The sequence below is a fragment of the Dioscorea cayenensis genome, chromosome 6 (genome assembly GCF_009730915.1).
Source record: "Dioscorea cayenensis subsp. rotundata cultivar TDr96_F1 chromosome 6, TDr96_F1_v2_PseudoChromosome.rev07_lg8_w22 25.fasta, whole genome shotgun sequence".
NCBI lineage: Eukaryota > Viridiplantae > Streptophyta > Magnoliopsida > Dioscoreales > Dioscoreaceae > Dioscorea > Dioscorea cayenensis.
The window spans coordinates 10839895-10860820 of record NC_052476.1 but is presented as its reverse complement, the minus strand read 5'-3'; the positions used below and the strand labels follow the sequence as shown (position 1 = coordinate 10860820).

Here is a 20926-nt window from a genome sequence, read left to right as displayed (position 1 = left end):
TAAAAAATTCTAATTTAATTACAACTTTCATATCATTATTTTTCCTCAATTGAGACAAGTTCTATGTTGCATTTTTGACTTTTTATGACTTTTTTAATAGATAAAAAATCATTAAAAAAAAAGAAAATCACATAATCAAAATCTAAATAACATATTCCTATGATGAACCTGAACCTAACATTCAAAGTATCGAAAAAGAAAACACTAATAAACAATCATTATTGAAAAAATTCAATTAACCTAGCTTCGAAGTTTGAAAAAGATAAAGCAAAAAAATAATTATCTTTTATCCATTGCATAAACTAAACAAAAGAATTTAAGAAAAAAAAAAATAAGCAAATCTTGTGGCCATCAATAACATGTACCTTTATATCAATAGCTAGTTGAGTCACTTTAATCCTCCGAATCAAATGAAATAGAACCATTGCTATCGATCTCCATAGGCACATAATTACTCAAGACTTCACTCCTTTTTATATGTTATGTTCATTGAGCATATATATCTATTTAAATTTTAATTTTTTAAAAAATTTATATTATCTAGATTTTGTTTTGTAAAATTTAGTAAATCTCTATTTAATTTTAATTTTTAAAATCTTTCTCTAATACTATAAATCATATGTATAATCTAAATTAAAAGCTTGTTTTTTATCCCTTAAAATATCAATTTTGAGGATTGGGTAAACAATAACAACTTGCAAAATAATGAATTTGGAGAATATTTTCTTACATCGATTATTATCTCATATTTTTACAAATCTTTTTAAAATTTGAATTGTTTTTCTTTTAAATGTTTATATATATATATATATATAGACACCAACATATCAAATTTGATACTAAAATATGTTAAACATACTTTAGGGTTTTTGTGACAATATTTAGTAGATATTAATAGTTAAATTTTGTGACAAACAATGTGATCACATAAAAATGACTAGGTGGCGACGCTTTCGTCACAACAAATGAAAAATATTATTTACTGCACTATAGGTATATTAATAGTGACAACATAATTGTGAGAGATTCTACATCATCACAATTATAATAGGTTTAGTGACATCATCACAATTAACCGAAAACAATAGTGTTAATTAAATTTTTTTATCACAAAAACTTCATATTTGTGACAAAATGATTGATAGTTACGAGATCATAATGTCGTAATTCTTATAGTACAAGAATAATTTACTTAGTATATTAAAACTAGATTGGAGAAATCCATGCCTATATTTTTACTTTTATTTAATTTTTTTTATTACTTTTCGTATTTTTATGTGAAAAATAGTTGTTTATTTGGTAAATTATTGATGAACATATATATATATATATATGGAATATTCTTCTTCGCGATTGTAGATATAGGGGCTACACTAATGCGATGATGATGATTTAATATTTTTAGCGATAGTTACTTTTAAACGTTCTTTAATAGTGTTAATATTTCTTGGCAATAGGAAAAACTTTAGTATCCAATAGGTTATTTTTGAAGTATTTATAAACAATAATTCTTTGTCCGATCGATAAAATAATGTTAAATTTTAATTTTAAAAACCTTTTAAATTTTATATATAATTGCTTAAAAAATCTATACATAACCTTTGACATTGGGTAGGATAAAACAGACTTTTTAATATTTTATTAACAATATAATTTTACAACTATATATACTACATATTTGATTTTTTTGTATCCAAAATTATCCACACAAAAGGTAAGATGTGTAATTGTGATGGATACTAAATTGTCACAATTGAAATTAAAATAGTGACAAAATAATTAGATGTCATGACTAATTCAAACTATTGTGTCAATTAACTATTTTAGCATAAAAACCCCCCAATAACATGGTTAAGAAATATATTTTTGTGGCAATATTTAGTGGACACTAAATGGATTTGAATTTTTGTGACAAAATTGCTCAGAATAGTTAAAGTGACAATTTAATCGTGACATATATTAAATTGTCACAATTATCACTATAATAGTGGCAAAATAATAAAGTTATCACAATCAGCTCAAAACAATAATGTTCTACATTACCTTTTTTGACACAAAAACTAATATTTGTGGTAATATCCGGGTGACACAAAAAAGTCATCACTAAAAATCTTAACTCTTGTAGTGTACCTTTAACCTCTCCTCGAATCACACCTTATGAGCTGCCTTTTCACTCCTTCCTCCCTCCTATGATCATCTTCGCACGCGTCGGTTGCACTTATTTTATTCTTTTGCCCACTATCGAGAGAAACAAATTCTCTCCTCGCTCGCCATATGCATTTTTCTTAGATATAGCTCTGAACACAAGGGCTATTACCATTATGATCCCCATCTCACCGCCTTTGTATTTTCGCTCACGCCACTTTTCCTTGAAGATACTTTCCTTCATCCTTCCCAAATCTTTCCTTTCTTTAGTCTCTCCGCTAGTGCATCTCTCTCTCTCCTCCATAGTTTTTCCCGCTCCACTACGCATCGCCACTCTGTCATCTCCGGATTGCTCCATAGACATTTTCTTTTGTTCCTCTTCCCTTCCTCTCGGGTATATTAATAATTCAGTGATTCGTGCCCTCTCTCGCCGACCCATCCTCTCCCAAGATGCTCATGCTGCCCTCGAGCTAGCTCTGCACTGGCCCCGGCCGTCCTCCTACTCGCACATGGCCTTTCTCTCACCCTCTACCTACCTCCCAATTTCCAAGCCTTCTTACTACTATTCACTCATATTTTCGAGTCAGCCTATCAGCGTAGGGAGGTGAAACATCCTGCTGGCAACAAAGGCTTATTGCAGGAATCGACGCTTTTTAGCGATTCATACATGTGGATCTTGTTCCGCTTTTGTCCCGGTGTTACTCCTAACAAATGTGCCGTTGGGTCTTTGGAGTCGCGACTCGGAAATGATGATAGTATTGAAACACTACAAAGCCGCCGTTGTTTGCTCCGTGGGTTTTACCTCGTGAGTATGGCATTGATTATGAGGAGACATTTGCTCTTGTGGCCAAGTTGACTACTATTCACATTTTTCACTATTGTGCTGCAAGTCACTGGCCACTTTATCAGTTAGATGTGACCAATGCCTTCTTACATGGAGATCTCTCCGAGGACGCTTATACGACTCCTTCTCCCGGTTTCTCTCAATTTTCTTAGTATGTCCGTCCACTCGCCATTGAGAGATCTCATGTGCTCAAACAAGCTCCTCGTGCCTGCTCGAGAAAGTCATGAGTAGTTCTTACCTTGGCTCTACCAAGAGCCCCTCATGATTATGCCTTTTCACCCTTGCAGACCCCTCGAGGCATCACTATTCTTTTTCTTTATATCGATGATATGGTTATTACTCGGTGATGATATTGATATTGTTTTTCTTAAAATAATAGCTACAAACCGAGTTTCAAATAAAGATCGCGGGTCTCTTTGCTCACTATCTGGGTCTCTGAGGTTGCTTATTCCTCATCGAGATTACTCTGGTGTCTCACCGTATACATATCTCAACATTTTTCGACCCTAAATGATATTACTGACATCCGTGATCATTCTCTACTCCCCATTGAGCCATATCACCCAATTCTTTTTAGTGATGGTGAGCCTCTCACTTGATCCTACTCTCGCCATTGTGCACTTGTTGGTGCTTTCTTGTCTGATTTGACCATTACTCTGCCCGACAGGTCATACGCATGTTGTTTCTGTGTTCTTAGTCATTTTCAGTGAGTGCTCCTCGCCCTACTCATTACGCTCGTCTCTCTACTTGAGTTCTTTTGTTATCTTGCATGACACCATATCTCGCTCTTTATTTTTCTCTGCCATGTTTTCTCTTGAGTTGTGCGCCTATTGTGATGCTAATTGCGCAGGTGATGCCTCCGATCAATGTTCTACCACGGTTTCCTGCATTTTTAGATTCTCTTATCTCTTTGAAAAAGCAAGTCATCACGCTCCTTTTCTATCTACTGAGAATGAGTAGCTGGTGCTATGTCTTCTATTGCTAAGGAGGTTCTTTGTCAGGCAAAGCAGATTTTTGATGACTTTGGTGTCTCTATCTCCGCCCTACTCCTATATAATGTGATAATGATAGTGCATTAAAAATTATGCTAACCCCTATATTTCACTTGAACGTATCAGGGCATCTTGAGATCGCTTCTTCACTTTGTTCGTCATATCTTGCTGACAGTATTCTTATTCCTTATGTTGCCTCTACACAGCAGCTTGCTAATCTATTCACTAAGGCACATACTGTCTCTTGGTTTCAGTTTCTAGTTGACAAACTCTCAGTTTATAACCCACAATGAGTTTGAGGGGGCGTGTTAGAGTAATAACATTACTGGCATATTATGCTATATACTAATACATATATACCCTCGAGCATACGAATACTCTCGAGATATACAATCCTTCTTGTATTTTATATTGGTTGGTTTCGACTCTAATGAAGACACACATACATTCTTTTCTCTCATAATTTGTCTATCAAGGATATTCACTAGTTTTGCAAATTTAATTTGGATAGCTAGAAAATTATAGAACGATATGAGTAAATACATGTCTTTGTTAAATATTTTAGTTGAGGCATAAATGCACTTCCAGACGTCTCTAAACTATACTTTATATTTCTCCTCCTTTGAAAAAGATTTTTTGGAAATGGTGACTGTAAGAAATGAAGAAAGTGACAAAAAGTACCACTTTTTTGAGGAATTTGTGTATCCTCTCAAAAAGTATCAAACCGTCCCTTTCATTTCCTAAGCAATAATTTTTGAAGTAAAATAAAGTGATTTTTGGGACAAACAAATGTTCTAACATTGTGTGTAATAAATTGTCTTTAAGGTCTTTAATTGTTCTCTCTTTGACCACTTATTAAAGGGTTTGAAAACTTAAATCGCCAGAATGATCCAACAAAGTTCATGAGAATGTACAACTTCAATACCTTTTGTATACAAAGTTTTGAGATAATTGATAGAGTAAAAAGTATAAGATTTTGTGTGTCACACTTCAACCTCATACCTATAGTCATGATAGTTGATAGTCATTTTACAATGAAACTTTGATTCAATACAACTATCCTCAAAGATTTTTAACCAAAAATGTACATTCATTTATTCATATGCACCTTTCTCAAAGTGTCACAAACTAAATGAAAAGGTTCTTGTTAATATGCATTAATTTATACACCCTTCTCTCTATCATAACATATAACTTGTTCATCCTATATACCCACACATATTTCTCCTCAAAGAATATCATAAACTATTTAACATTAATAAAGAGCAAAGGCAACCTACCAAATTATTTTACCATCCAATTATATCCAAATTTATACATAGCCTTAAATGGATGGTGGGGTTCTAATTTATGGGCGATTTTCCAAATAAACAAGGGAAACCTATGAAGTTTCTCAAATTGGTTTTAATCGACAACCATTGAAAGGTAAAATTGTTGGCCCTCAATATTCTCAGTGTCACCACCATGATCCCTTTTTTCAATTTTTGTTTACTTGTTGCCTCGGATCAATATTGATGGTTTAACCTTGGTTAATAAGTATATAACCATTGGTTATATTATACTTAAGATGCCATTTGTTCACCCTTTTTATGTAACATCCTTAGAATAAAATTGTAAGAGATCGCACCAGTTCGTGACACTCTTCCCTTTGAACTTTTCCCTTTATAATGAATTTCTTTTTACCCATTTTTATGAATGTATACTTTATAATGCTAAGCATATCATGAGATATTATATACATTATTAATCTTAATTACTAAAAGCCTTTTTAATACAAATAGATGGTACTTTTTGGAGAGCATATTTTTGTCTTTTGTATTGTGTTTCGATGTTTTTCCACATATGCTTCCACTGCCTACCAAACACCGGGCCGATTGCCATGCTTCTTACTCGTGGATTTTATTTTTTATTTTGTATAAATCCCTGGGTTACTGGGCAAGAGCAAGTCATCCCAAGCAATTTATTCGCTATACAAAAAAATTTGAAGGGTGCAATAATCCACCGGCTTAGAAGCTTAATAACGCAAATTACACTACTAGGTGAAGATTAATTACTAGCATGTATAACATTGTGCCGCATCCGATAAGTACATTGACAATACTGACTATAATGCGCGATTGATCCAAAGAATAATGGCAAATTCAAACCCACATGAGCTGATAATCCTTTTCCTTTGTACTAATAAAAGAATTAGAGTTTCACTGGCCAGAGAACATTATTCTGTTTATAATGCCTTTCGCCAATTCTCGATGTTCTTGAAATAGTAATGCAATTTAAAACAGACTGATAGATGTATGTAAAATAAATTTCGGCTTTAGATGAATAATAAGTCCTCAGTTGGTTGGAAATTCCAAGGAGGTGGAGATGTAACAACACTAGTAATGGTTGCACAAAGGAGAAACTTACGTAAATAACTGGCTGTGAAACAAGGGTAGTACAAAAGCTCATGTAAGCGCAAAATGTAACAATGAAGGGTAGAAAGCATGTACCGCATCGCTCGAGAAAGTGCCTGAGTTCCAAGACTATTACTGGTAATGATATCGGAGAGATTTCAATGGAATCTAATTGATTACAATGAGAAATCTACACCTCTACTTAGCAACTGTCAAATCATTTAAGTCTCTAGAAATTCATATCCTAAGTTACTATTAAGCTCAAAAGACCCTCGCTTTGCAGGTTCTTATATTGTGCTTTTCGTTTATATATATATTTCAGATACTTATTTTGCTATGGTATCATTAGAGGACTTTTCATGTTGCAAAAATATACATATCATAAGCCTGAATCAAATGTGATTAATTCCATATATTTCATTGTTATGAAAAGATTCAGTGTGTGATATCGTTTCCCCAATGAAATGATGTTGCTTTTGTTGCGTTTAGTGAGCTTTGTGTCATATCTGCTGTGATTTTTAAACACCTACTGATAATTAAGGCAAACGGGTTTTGAGTACTCGATTGGATAGGATTTAGCCGATGACTGGCCTAGCATGTCACTTCAGGAAAGCCTAATAGAATTCGCTTAGAAGATTATGGCGCGAGGGAAAGTATGAGTTACTTTTGTTGATTTTTATCTTCACTAAATTTCAGAAATTATTTACATGTGATGTCTTTTATCATTTCAAAAAAAAAATTTGAACGAGTGAACTAGTTATTAATCTCACTCAAAGTGTATCTTTAGTATAAGGCATGCAAACAACTCGGTAACATCTCAATTAGTAGAGCAACAATTAAAAAAAAAAATTAGATAAACTACATTCAACAAAGTGAATAATAAATTCAATCTTTTTTAGAGCTCGGTTTTAAATACTACTGAGCTTTCTTCCTAATTTTGAATCGCGCTTTAAAATATATCATTAATACATAGTGACTTCAACAGATCCAACTTCCATAACTGCAAGAATAAGTGGGGCACTGGTAAAAGATACGTAGTTTCTTGCAGAGAATTTAGTCTCTGCTGTTGACGCTTTGACACAATCAGCCACTACATCCCAACACCCCCTCGGCCCATAGCGTATGTAATCACATCCCAGCTCATCCGCATTACCAAGATCAACGTGACTCCACCGATACCATTACATAGTGGACCCACCACCCTAACTTGAAGCAGCTCTCATGATATATATTCCAGAGTGACCCGTCTATCCCCCAACAATGTGTCTCTTACTATATCTATATAAATAATAAAGTGAAGTATCCCTTGCAGCGACGAGCTCTAGAAAAGAGAAAAGAAAGTAGCACAAACAATAGGGTTTGACGTCTCCTGAGCTTCAAAGCCTTATCTCGGCTTGGAGCAAGACTTTCTCCTTTCAAATTAAAGATTCTCCAAAAATTGCTTTACAACAAGTCAGAAGTCCCAAAAGAGGCGCAGCCCCTGGGCTAACCTCCTTTAATTTTCGCCTTACAATACTCCCCATGCGGAGCGGTTTCACGGTGGTGCCACCGGGCCTCGATCCACGTGAGACCAAGGGCGAAACATCAATGCTTACGGTTGTGAGTGGTGGATCCTTGCCGTGAATACTATCGAATGTCCCACGTCGACGCCAAGTATGCCTTTGATGAGCCTAGATCTTGGGGTCCCACATCCGTCATGGCCAGTGTGTCGGGACGAAGTATTGCGCCCATAATTCAATGATTGGCCATGGTATCAATTCTTAACTTCATACTCTCACCAAACTTTCCTTTGCCAGAGTTTGAGTTATGTAGTAGTTTAGGTGCTGTATTCTCATGTGAATAATTAGTACAACAAGTTTGTTATCACATGTCTAATTGTGTCAATAATTAGAACGTTTCTTCAGCAAAGTTTTTCCTAAAAATCATTAAAAACCCATTTACAGAAATTTTTATTGTTCATTCTTATTTTCTTGCTTTTAATAATTAATTAACCTTAATTAAAGAAAACACTTACAAGGAATAATAAAATAGGAAAAAAATGCTCATAATTTTGTGAAAGTTTTTATACCTCCTCAATCAACCCCCATGAAATACCTGGTACTTTTTCATCAATTATTTTTGAAATTTTAAATGCTTATTATTTTTGTAAATTTTAATACTAAAAATATCTCCGCACCACCTACGCTGGAGCTTGGCCTACACATATTTAGGCATAGACTTACGAGGTGTAGAGCAAACTCTGGTTCCTCTTTGTTCTAACTAGAAGCACACCAATAAAGCTCGCCATCCCTTCCACCCGCTGTAGCATGGGTGTACATATGTAAGTGTGAATGAGTAAAACTATAGTAATTTAGAATTTTATATTAATTCTAAATTTTAAACTAAATTACTTACAAATTTGGGATGTTTTAAATTTAATAAATTTATTATAGAAATGACTGAATTGGAGAGATTTTTCATATTTATGGTATAATACCCAATTTAGTCCCCGTGATTATATCCAGCGCCATTTTATCCCTATAATATTTGTTTTCATTCCTCAGAGGATCCCCGATTTTTCATTTCGCCAAACTAGTCCTCCCTCATGATCCGCTGATTTTCCGCCCGAGCCCCGACGTGGCATTTTTCTATGAGTAAAAATTGTTATAATACCCGCTAGTCCCTCTTATTTTGAAATGACCATTAAGTCCTATGCTTCCTTTTGCCCTTGGAAGCCCCATTTTTATTAATTTTTGGTGAGATATTCTAGTTTAGTCCCCTTATTATTCTTCAAATGACCCTTTAGTCCCCAATTAGAGAGACTTCTATGGGTGAAAAATAAGAGGACAAAAGGGCACGCTTTGCACTATTAGAGGGACTAAATCAGATTACAACACTTCACTACAAAATCGCTACATCATCCCTCGGCAGACGGAAAATTAGATGGGTGTTAGGGGAAATGACTCCGTTTAATATGAAATGAAAATATGTGGATCCCAGGAATAAAAATATTAGAGGGACCCTAAAATGTAATTTCCTCCTAGGGTATAATACAGGGGCTAAACTGGGTATTCTAGCTTATTTTTCTCTTACAAATATTAAAATATGCAAAAAAAAAAATTGTTGATAATGAAGAAACATGTGATGTGATAATCAGAGAAACTTATGCATCTATAAATTTTGCATAATTGCATATATTTATTTATTTTAAAAGTAAAATGTGGAGAAAGCCTTTCTGTCATATGTTTTTTATATATATAATCTCAATTATATATTGAGGAAGGAAACCCATCCCGGTGGAAGTCAAATAAAGATGTTCAATTTTAAATATTTTACTTTTTAATATGTTCAATATGAGAAAGTTGAAATTCCTAAGAATATGGAATGACATATTTCATAAGTTTGTTGGCTTCTCAAGTTCCTTGAATAAGTATGTCATTTCTCAAGTTGGGGAATGATAGTATTTTTACTGGTAGTACTTAAGTAGTTATCATAGTTACGATATTTTTCCATTTTAGTAACTATTCTTATTCAGATCTTTTACTAGCCCGACATCAATTATACCACTAGAAGGTGCCTAGATTCTCGTTAATTTTATCTTTTAAGCATGACCACCTAATCACATGTCATCGAACAGTTGGCACAAATTAATCCAGCTTGCATGGACATCATCCTTGGGCCACATCATCAGTCGCTTTTACCACGCTACCACTCCACATCATCCCACCTTCTACTGCTATATCAATCAAGCAGATGTGGGCCCAAAGGTGATGCTGGTGACGCACAATTGTATTAAATTAGCTTAACCAACGAGCATGAATCCAAGAAATTACATAAGATAAAATTAACTAAAAATCCCATGGGTACCCTCCTCGCGAAACATAATTGTATCAAAGACTAAAAAGATACTAACCAAAATCCTACACCAGTGAAAAAGGTCATACTATGACAGACTCACCCAAATTTTTACCCAACTTTACTAGATGTGAAGTCTTCTCAAGTAGTTGGTCCAGATAAATCTAAGAGCAATTTTAACAAGTAAGTGAGAAGCTCCTATTAATCGCCCAACGGTCACCAACCATTCAATCAGCGGCGAACTAGGACCAAAAGCAAGGGGTGCTAATCAAAATTTAAAAATTATAAATATTAAAAAACTACAAATTATAATAATTAATATTTAAAAAAAAAAATATATCACTAACGATTATCACTATGGTATGAGAGTTGAATTATATTCGTCCAATCCAATTTAGTTTCATAATTTAAATATGAAAAATTATATTAATTCAAATTAGAAAAATAATAATGATTAATATTTTAACATATAAAATATACATATTACAATAACTACCACTACACAGTTAAAAATTAAATATTCCACGACATACAACATCTAGTTTGCGCTTAATTACTTCATAAGAAGACTATGAACATCATAACATTCAATAAAATCAAAACATCTTCTAAAGTTTTATTTTTTCAAAATTTGAAGATTTTATACAGAAAAAATTATTATAATATATTTCTAATAAGGTGTATTTAGTCTCCCTTCTCTCTTCTTTAAATTAAAAAGATGGTTTTTTATTAATTCAATGTGAATGAGATTTACCCCTCTCTTCTCCTCTCTTTTAAATTACCCCTTTCCTTCTTTTCTCTCTCTTCTCTTTTTAAATTAAAAAGATGGTTTTTATTAATTCAAATGTGAATGAGATTTACCTCTTCTCTCTCCTCTTTTAAATTAAAAGATGGTTTTTTGTTAATTCAAATGTTAATGAGATTTACTGTTTTTCAATTAAAGATTTTTAAAAAAAAGTCAAATGTTTACATTGTTGCATTCACCGAAGGTTATTTTTTACTTTAAATTTTTTATCTCTATAAATACACCAGTCTTTTTTCAAATAAATTTTAAAATTTTCAAAAATTTTCATTATTATTGTTTTCCACCAAGTATACAAAATTATCCAAACTCACAAAATTTTCTGCACTTTTATCCAAGTATCCAAAATCAGCCAAGTTTTTCATATGTTTATTCCATATTTTCAAAACAAAGTTTTTATATCTTTTAGTAATGACTATAATTGTGTATTTTTAATTGTCTTAATATAAAATTAAGTTGTTTTATTTCTTCATCAATTTGATAAATTATTTTTTATTTTTTTTTGCCCACCACATATTAAATAATTTTTTAAAAATAGTATATTAATTTGTTATAATTCACATAATTTTATTATTTTAAATATGTATTTTTAATATATTATTTCATTATTTAATTAACAATATTGAATATTTTATTAAATAAATATGTTCATAATGAAATATATAATGCAACAGCTAAAAAAAAGAATAAAAATAATTCGCGAGTCCCATACATGCTATAACCACATGGTATGGGCTTAATCAAGTATATTTAACGATTCGATCAGAAAGATTGACATCAAACTCAGATAAGATAACCACCTGGGCGACGCCCTAAGACGACAAATATAATATTAGCGCCTAAAGATTGAAGGACATGGGTGCAGTAAGTGGTCCTACTTAAATGCCCTATTCAAAATTATGACAAATTTTACTTCATTTTGCTAAATAATAAATTACATAATAAAATATATATGGGCAAATAATTATTAATACTCGCAATAAAATATAAAATATTGACCCATCTAGAGATTTTAGATAATCCTTTGTTTAATTACTATTTGCAATGCATCAAAAATCTCAAATGATAAGTTAATATTATGTGGATACTATTAATAGTAGATAATAATAACTGTAAAATTTTAATAAATACATGTGAGGCCCTAAAAATTGTGAGGTCTATTATAAGACCAAATTTGTCACATATTAATATTATCCTAAATTAAGTATTATAGTTTAAAAGTCATTTAAAATTTTCAAGATTATAATTATGTGTATAAGATAACTTCAAATGAAAATTTTTGAAAATATAATTCTTCGAAAAAGAAACATGAATTATGGGGCCCTAAAAATTTTGAGGCTCATTGTAAGACTAAATTTATTGCATATTAATATTATTATAAATTAAGTTCTATACTTTTAAAAGCACTTAAAATTTTTAAGATTATAATTATGTGATAGGATAATAGTAAATAAAAATTTTAAATATAATTTAAAAACGAATTGTGCCACCTTAAAAATTTAGGCCCTATTATAATACCAAATTTATTAGATATTGATATAATAAATTAAGTCTTACATGTTTGGGAAAAAGTTAAATTTTTGGATTATAATTATATGGATAAAATAATAAATAAAATTTTAAAATATAATTCTAAAAAATAAAAATTATAAAGCTCTAAAAATTTTGGGGCCCTAGGCATGGGGCGATCATGGCCTATGCTTATAGTCAATCGGTATCGCTCACGTGACAATTTATTTTAATCTCATTAATATTTATTTAAAAAGTAAATACAATATCTCGCCATGCTTTTATAAATCGTCAAGGAGGTATAATCCACAAAATTAAATGCTGGCACCACCACCAATTTCATCATTAAAACAAATATTCATTTTATTTTGAATCAGATAATGAATGCAAGTATGCAACTACCATGCTTTTAACCATAAAAATAATATATAACTAGAGATCCTATAAATTTTGTGAAAGTATTTTGATACCCTGTAAGTCATTCTTTACATATAGCCTAAACATTCTATAGGTCCGTGAACCAAATCCTGCATTTGTTAAAATCTCAAAAGCTTGGGTTGTTAAGGGCTCAACTTGTTTATTAAGTTAAAACTGAACGATACCCAAAACTAAAATAAACCTATAAGATAAACAAAAGTAAGGGCCAGTACACTCCAAACTTAGCTCTTAAAACCGAGATGGCTTGCAGAACTAACTAATGTTATAGTAGTTAGTGTTAAGTCCGAGGATGTAGGATTGACATTATACGACAAAGCTAAGCATAGTGAGTGTCAGCAAGAGAGGATGATGAGCGTGGCGTGTGATGACTCATCAAAGGAAAAGATGACTTTCTAGAATGATGATGTGGCAAAAAAGACGTTATCATGACATTTAATGGAGATCAAAGTGGAGAATTGATTAAGATCTATATTGAAGATATTTCTCTCAATATAATCATGCCATTTATAAACTATTTTTTAAAGTCGCATCAAGACTATAAGGGTCTTTTCTAGAAAGCGCAAGTTTTATTTTTGATGATTATCTATCCCTTAGAAGATCCGTGATGATTATTCATATCTTGATGATAGCTCCTTTTTAGAAAGATTTATTCAAGAGAGAGAGGAATATTCTATGTATCGCAAGAGCTCAAGATCTTAAAGATCATGTGAAGCTATTGAGAGACACAAGTTAAACTTGGTATGAAGCTATTTCGAGACAAACTAAATAAGGTAAAGACATACCAAGCGAGATTATCAAGACCTATTTAGATTACTATATTAAGGACGAAGATCCAAAGAGCTATCTCATGTAGAACTATTTATGGAGACTAGCCAGTATGGGAGATTGATCTAAGATCGCATGTGATATGATTAGAGATTCGAGATCCAAGCACTGGACGATCGAAGATCATGCTCAAGATGATCAAGACCAAACCCATGAAAAGATGAGCATCAAGTTTAGTAACAATATTTCCATGAGTCAAACGAGATCATTTAAGACCAAACTTTAGCAAGTTTGAAAGGAAGATCGAGAGATTTTCTGCAAAAGCTATCTTTGGTCAGGGACGTGGTCACCAGTAGGGCACGTCCCCTCGAGAGGAGACCTTCCGCTGATGCTGAGGAGGAAAGAAATTCAAAGGGTGAGGAAAGCGCAAGTCGAGCTCGTCCACACGAGACGGATCTGAACCGGAGTATTGCGGGCCAGCAGATTCGGGGAGGCATCCTGAACTCACTCATGCATGTGGGTATGCCTACACAGTGTTTGCAAGCGTTGCAACATCTAACTGGAAGGCTGTCAAGTTAGAAGTCATGAGAATTTAGAGAGAGTAACTTTTTAGGCGTCGGTGGTCTATATAAGACATCCCGGGTCAAGATCAGAGACGGAGCCAAACTATGCGAGAGACCTCTTGAAGAGTTGAGCGTGGCCCGGGCAATCTGAGAGGACATTCTTTGTATCTGATGGTAAGTGGGTAGTGTTGTACCTCCTGCTCTTATACTCTTTTAGTGGATTTATTTCCTACCAGATCTGAGTGTACAGGCCAGCTTACCCATACTAATTGCTATGCTCCTTTATCTGGCTTTGATTTCAGTGAGTGTTTACGCTTTCGAGTGCAGCTAAAGTAAACTTAACACTTCACACTAACGTAACCATCAGTAAGTATCAGCTAAATTTCAAAACATACTATCACTAATGTAATTATGTTGTCATGGTTAAATTATTTGAATATATTATCGAGCTATCGAGCTAAGCCTGCTTTATATGTTTTTGACGGACAAATTTGAACTTGACAAATTAAGCATGGAGCGAGCTCATTTCAAACATGAGCTCAATTAAAATAGTGACTGAACCAAAACTTAAACATAGCAAAGGTCGGTTCCACTTTTTGACTATGTTTGTCATGGCTCGTAAGCCCTGTGGAGGACAGGGCGGCTCAAACATGGCTCATTTGGTTGAAATTAGGCAAGCATACCCCAACAAGATCACGTAAGCTCTAATCTGTATTAGTTTGCTAGAATTGGGTGAGCTTTAGAGCTTGAGCTTAGCTTGTAGTTAGCTCAAATCCTAACCACCCTCCATGCTAGCTCTCTAGTGCTCTAAGCATGGGTGAGTTCATGCAAATGCCGTCAAAGTGAGAAGGTGGAACATGAATAACGGAGAAGTGTAATATAGTAATTTTATAAAAAAATTCTAATTAAATTATAGATAAAAATGGGTGAATTTGTTCCAAATTTTCCTAAGTATTAACATATATATAGCAAAAAGGGAAGCATTTTGTTGTCCTCCCTAATATAATCAAGGATCTCAACGGCCTTTTTCGTATTAATTATTTTAAAAAATTTATAAATAAAATTCGAGCAATATATTTATATATATATGATGAATTTATTTTTCAAATTATATATATGTCAAAAATTTATTGTACTTTTTTATATTTTGACAAAGTAAAAAAGTTATGCATTATGAGCTAGTGCACATCAAGAAATTGGTTATTCAACCATACACTCTTATTTAATGAATGTAACTCCCATAGCAAAAAACTTTTGCATCCATTACATCCGGCATATTTCAAATTGAAACAATAATGAAAGTCGTGCATGAAACACCTATGGCAAATTTTAATTGCCAATGTTATTAAATCAAAGGCATGTTGGCTTGCGAATATATATATATATATATAAACAAGGAAATAATTCTAAGGCGAAATTTTCTTTAATTATATGATTTACTAAAATAGTGCTTAGTTCTCACTGGCCTGTGATCCCGTCCATCGTTTGAGCACAGATCCCGAGGAAGGATCAGACGGTGGAACGTACCCATATAAGAACCCTCCATTGCCTTCTCTCTCTTTCCCTTCCGCTTTGTCACCCCCTCCGCCCCTTCTCGCCTTTTTCATCTCTTCTTCTTATGGCTTCCGTTCCAAACCTTCTCCTCTTCGTCTCGCTGGCTCCTAGCCCTAGATTCTACACGGCTCTGCTTCCACTCTAATACTCAACCGTACCCTTTCTCTGGCTTTGGATTTACTCGTTTTTGTTTGGTTCTGTGAACAAGATGAGTGGTCAGGAGGCAAGTGTTTTGAAACCCTAGTTGTGTTTGATTGCATTTTTGTCTCTACTCTAATGTGAAGTTTTTGTTTGATTTGAGTTTTTGGTGAGGGTTTTGAGGGTTTTATGAGTTTTAGGTTTGTAAAGCTTAAAAAAGTTGGTTCTTTTTAATGCTGATGTTGTTGCATTGAATAGATCCCTTTTTAACAAAATTATTGTCTGTGTATACATTTTAGTTTTTAAGAAAGAAATTTGGAATTTGCAAGCAATGTGTGAATTAGTTGACAAATTATGCAGAACTGGTGTGTGAGGCTTCCATTCTGCTTTAATGTGAGATAGAAATTCTTTTTTCATGTGACTCTGGAACAATTTCTTGAGTATCACAGAGTCTTTTCCATTTTTATTTTATTTTTCTGATTTAAATTAGGCTAATTAGTTTCTTGTTGTGTTTGTATCTACTGCTAGTTCTGAATATGTGCATGAGGTAAATTTAGATTGATGGTCAGTGACAAAATAATTGAGGTTTTGCTTAGTATTGTCAAGCTTTTTTTTTGCTTACTTTTGCTCCTGTCGCTTGTAATTTGAGAGTTGAAGTTAATTTTGAATAAATGTGTTCCTTGTTATATGATGTTCGTTTAGATTGTGTTTATACTTTATGGTACTCATTTGAGATTGTACTCATGCTGTTATGTATTATGAATTGGTTCTCATATTTTCTCATATTAGTATGAAGGCCATTACATGGCATCCTTATGACTATGTACTTACCTGATCATGGAGAATTTTGGGTTGTATATCAGTTGTATGACGTAATGGTTTTTAGTTGAGGTTTTCGTTGGGACTCAGCCGGACCATTAAGGTCATTGTTTATGTAAGATTTAACAGAATCTTCTCCTTCCAAGTTTCAGGTGAAGTTTCTGGTTCTGTTGATTGTTGAGAACATTTTCCTGCTAGTGCCTAATTGAAATTGAACCACTCCGTATTAATTATTAAATGGTCTTTCAAGTCTTGAAAACTTCATTTCTTTTAATTCCTCATTAACTCATCAACTCTCAGCTGTTCCTTTGCATTGACTACATGTTTCTTTCTATAAGTAGTTATCTTGTCCTTGACATTTATTCCTCAACTAGTACTATCCTGATTTACTTATGTTAGTTTTTTCGTGCATGCTCAAGCAGGCTTCTATATTTAGGGTTTTTATATTGATATTTATTTCTCAACTGGTACGATCTTGATTTACTTACGTTAGTTTTTCTGTGCATGCTCAAGCAGGTTTTTATATTTGGTTCTTTTACTGAAGAGGAGTCAAGGTTCTTTCAAAACCAATCTGCTATGACCAATGTCGACCAGACAGAAAAGATATGTTTGCAATTTGGTTCTTTGAGCTTCGCGTTTGAAAGCACAGTGAAAGGCTCTAGTGCTAAGGCGGATGATAAAGCTGACATTACCCAAGCATGTGAGCTGGTTGCAAAGAGTAGTGCCTCCAAGAATGGTACTGGGGCGATATCTAAAGCCTTACACAAAATTCCACAATCTAAAGTAAATGAGAGTCCTAATGGTTCCTTATTCCATACTGATATTATTGAAATTGAGAAGAATACTTTTGATACTAGTTCACCAAGTATATCTGGATCTGAGAATAATACTACTAATTTGAGCTCATTCAGTGTTGCTGAGGGCCAAAGTGGTGATGACGACTTGTTAACAAGAAATGTGCAAAATGGTGATGAAAGATCATGCGATGGTGATATTTCTGTCAGTTCATCTGAAGGCATGAATAATGCGAAACTATTGAGCAAACCAGAAAAATCTGAAATTTTAATGCCACGAGGCTTGATAAATTCCGGGAATCTCTGCTTTGTTAATGCAACATTGCAAGCACTCCTTTCATGCTCACAATTTGTTTATCTTCTGCATGATCTTAGAGCTCGCAATCTTCCCAAGGTTCCGATCTTTAAGTAGTCCACAGGGTTATGTTTTTGCTCATTTGGTTGCCGCTTAACTCATTATTTCTATATCTGGTTCTATTTGAAGGTTGCCTATCCAACACTTCATGCATTTGTCGACTTCATCTCAAATTTTGACATGCCAAAAGACTGGAATGCTGAGAAAAGTAAGGCAGCAGTTCTTGAGAGTGGGGAACCTTTCCATGCAAGCATGTTTGAGCATGTTTTGAAGAAATTTACTCCAGACGTGCCTTCAAATCTATCTGGGGGAAGACCTAGGTTTGTGCCTCTATTTTGGCCTTGCCTTATTCTTATTTATTTTTTGTTTTATTGTTAGGATATGTTAACGCTGAACACCTTCATCTTTAAAGTCCAACTTGTCCATGCTAATTATGAAAACTTATTATTTGGAGTTGATTATGTAAGAAAAAAATATAAAAATAGGCCATTTTAAAAAGGAAAGTTAAGATTAGAAGACGTTGGTATTCTTAATTAAGTTCATGCACATTGAGATAAATGATGGATCATGAAGTTGTAATTTTTTATATTGTTTTTATTTTTGCACTTTTATGCACATCACTTTTCATTTTTGCCTTTTTCAACCATTATTCTTGTAAATTGTGGTATTATTTGAATAAGTTGGATGTTAGAAAAATTTAAGCTAATGTAAGAATGGTTCACAAATAGTGTTTCATCTCCTTGAAAATTTAACTGTCAGATGTTAATAACGAACTTCCTCAACATCTTTACCCATTACAATGTTTTATTCAAATGCAGCTCCGAAAGAGCATATGATAATTTCTTATGTTAAAATTGTTAGCATCAAGTGATGTTATTTCCACCGGAATCTGTAATTTGTCATCTTTTGTGTCCTATCTAAAGCTATCTTCTCAAAAATTTATTTCGTAGACAAGAAGATGCCCAAGAATTCTTGAGTTTTGTCATGGACCAAATGCATGATGAATTGTTGAAACTTAAAGGCCCTTCATCACAACATCAAAATGGAGTTAACTGCTCTCTTGTATCTTCTGATGAAGAAGATGGTTGGGAAACTGTTGGACGAAAAAACCGTTCTGCTGTCACCAGAACTCAGAAATTTCTGCCATCTGAGTTGAGTGCAATTTTTGGGGGGCAACTAAGAAGTGTTGTGAAGGCAAGAGGTATGCTAGTAAATTTGTTTTGTCAATATTGGCTGGCAAGCAGCGTCTTTGTTACGTTTCTCCCCTTCTCAACTTTCTTAGATGTAGAGGAGTTACTCTTTGTTTTGGTTTCCATTGCTATGACTCTCTTTTGACTGAAGGGGAACGGCAACTGTGTTGTTATTGTCATAATTTACCTGAATTGGTTCTATAGTACTACTTAAAATATTACCAGAATTGCTATGACGGCTTGTATTTAACTAACAAAAACTAATTTAAACTTAGCTGAATCCAGACATTGTTTGTTTTATGGCCTTGTTAAACTAACATTGTTTGGGTTAGTCTTAAAATATTAGTGATTCCTTAAGAAATTTACATATTCATCTTTGATTTCCATGTCTCATACATGTAGGCAACAGAGCTTCAGCTACTGTTCAGCCATTCCTCCTGCTGCATCTTGACATTCATCCGGGAACTGTTCACACAATTGAAGATGCATTACATTTATTTTCTGCTTTGGAGACACTGGAAGGATACAGAATATCCACCGGGAAGGTAACAATTGTTTCCTTTAATGCAAACTTGATACTTGATATCCATGACTTCTTTGTCATTCTTTTTTATCATCCTATAAATACTGATGTTAATGTGCAGGATGGTGAAGTAGCCGCTAGCAAGTCAGTGAAGATTCAAGAGCTCCCTCGAATTATGATACTGCATCTAATGCGGTTCAGCTATGGAAGCAATGGAATGACTAAACTGCATAAACCTGTCCGATTCCCACTTGAGCTTGTACTTGGTCGCGAGTTGCTTGTACACCCATTATCAGAGGTGACCTTTTTTTTCCATTGGACATTCATTATATTACATTTTCATGTTCCCTTGGAAACCTTTGCATCAGTTCATAAACACAGTTGAGATGTCAGAGTCATGGTTTCATGCAGGGACGAAGATATGAGCTTGTGGCAACGATCACACACCACGGCAGAGAACCCTCAAGAGGTCATTACACAGCTGACACGAAGTATTCTGATGGGCAGTGGCTCCGGTATGACGATGCATCCATAACTGCTATTAGCACAAGCAAAGTTTTGCACGACGAGGCATACGTTCTTTTCTACAGACAAATATAGTGCTGCATCTACCTTACACTGAAGAGTTGAGTGACTTGGTGTCAGGCAGGTTGGCCAGAATTGTGTCACTGGCCATTGAGATACTTACATTCATTGATGTCTCGAGAAATCTGATACCTTTGTAATGATGCAGAGATTATAGTGATTTTTGTTGGGGATTTTTTGTGCATCTGATTACTGTTTTTTTCCTAATTTAGTTTTTACAAGTTTATATACTGAAGAAAATTCATCATGTATATATATTTGGACAAAGTTCATATTTGCTTACATGCATGGACAATATGATCTATGTCTACTTTGATACTTTATTTGTTTATGTTTGATTTGTAAGTTGTAATTATTGCACCAGCCAAACTAATTTTTTTATAAAAAACAAAAGCAGAAAATTTAAAAAATATATTTCTTATAGTCAGACTGTTCTACTATTAATAATTACAAACCAAAAGATAATTTAAAATTTTAATTGTAATTACAATATTCTAAATAATGAGATTATGTTTGTGTTTTCACACTGCTTGCAATGTTGAATTTTTTCTTATTAAATATTAATTACCTGAAATAAGAACAAATTTACGGGTGCCAAAAAATCACCAGGAGCATCAATATGACAACTCTATATCACATTGGATTAAACCCTAACAACTCTTTTTTTCTTTAAAAATAAAATT

The 20926-nt window shown here is 33.4% G+C and overlaps 1 protein-coding gene across 3 annotated transcripts; it reads left to right on the top strand.

The window, feature by feature from the left end:
* Positions 1 to 15610: 15610 nt before the first annotated feature.
* LOC120263773 (ubiquitin carboxyl-terminal hydrolase 24-like) lies at positions 15611 to 20561 on the top strand. Of its 3 annotated transcripts, XM_039271751.1 has the most exons (8): positions 16284 to 16370; positions 17313 to 17984; positions 18075 to 18265; positions 18896 to 19146; positions 19538 to 19680; positions 19780 to 19956; positions 20070 to 20173; positions 20249 to 20561. In XM_039271751.1, the coding sequence occupies exons 1-8, from the start codon at positions 16332 to 16334 to the stop codon at positions 20256 to 20258; spliced, it is 1587 nt and encodes a 528-aa protein (XP_039127685.1). In that variant the 5' UTR covers positions 16284 to 16331; the 3' UTR covers positions 20259 to 20561. The 3 variants fall into 3 exon arrangements, with proteins under 3 accessions (XP_039127684.1, XP_039127685.1, XP_039127683.1); XM_039271750.1 differs by lacking the exon at positions 16284 to 16370 and adding an exon at positions 15611 to 16062 and having other exon boundaries at positions 20070 to 20561; XM_039271749.1 differs by having other exon boundaries at positions 20070 to 20561.
* Positions 20562 to 20926: the final 365 nt, after the last annotated feature.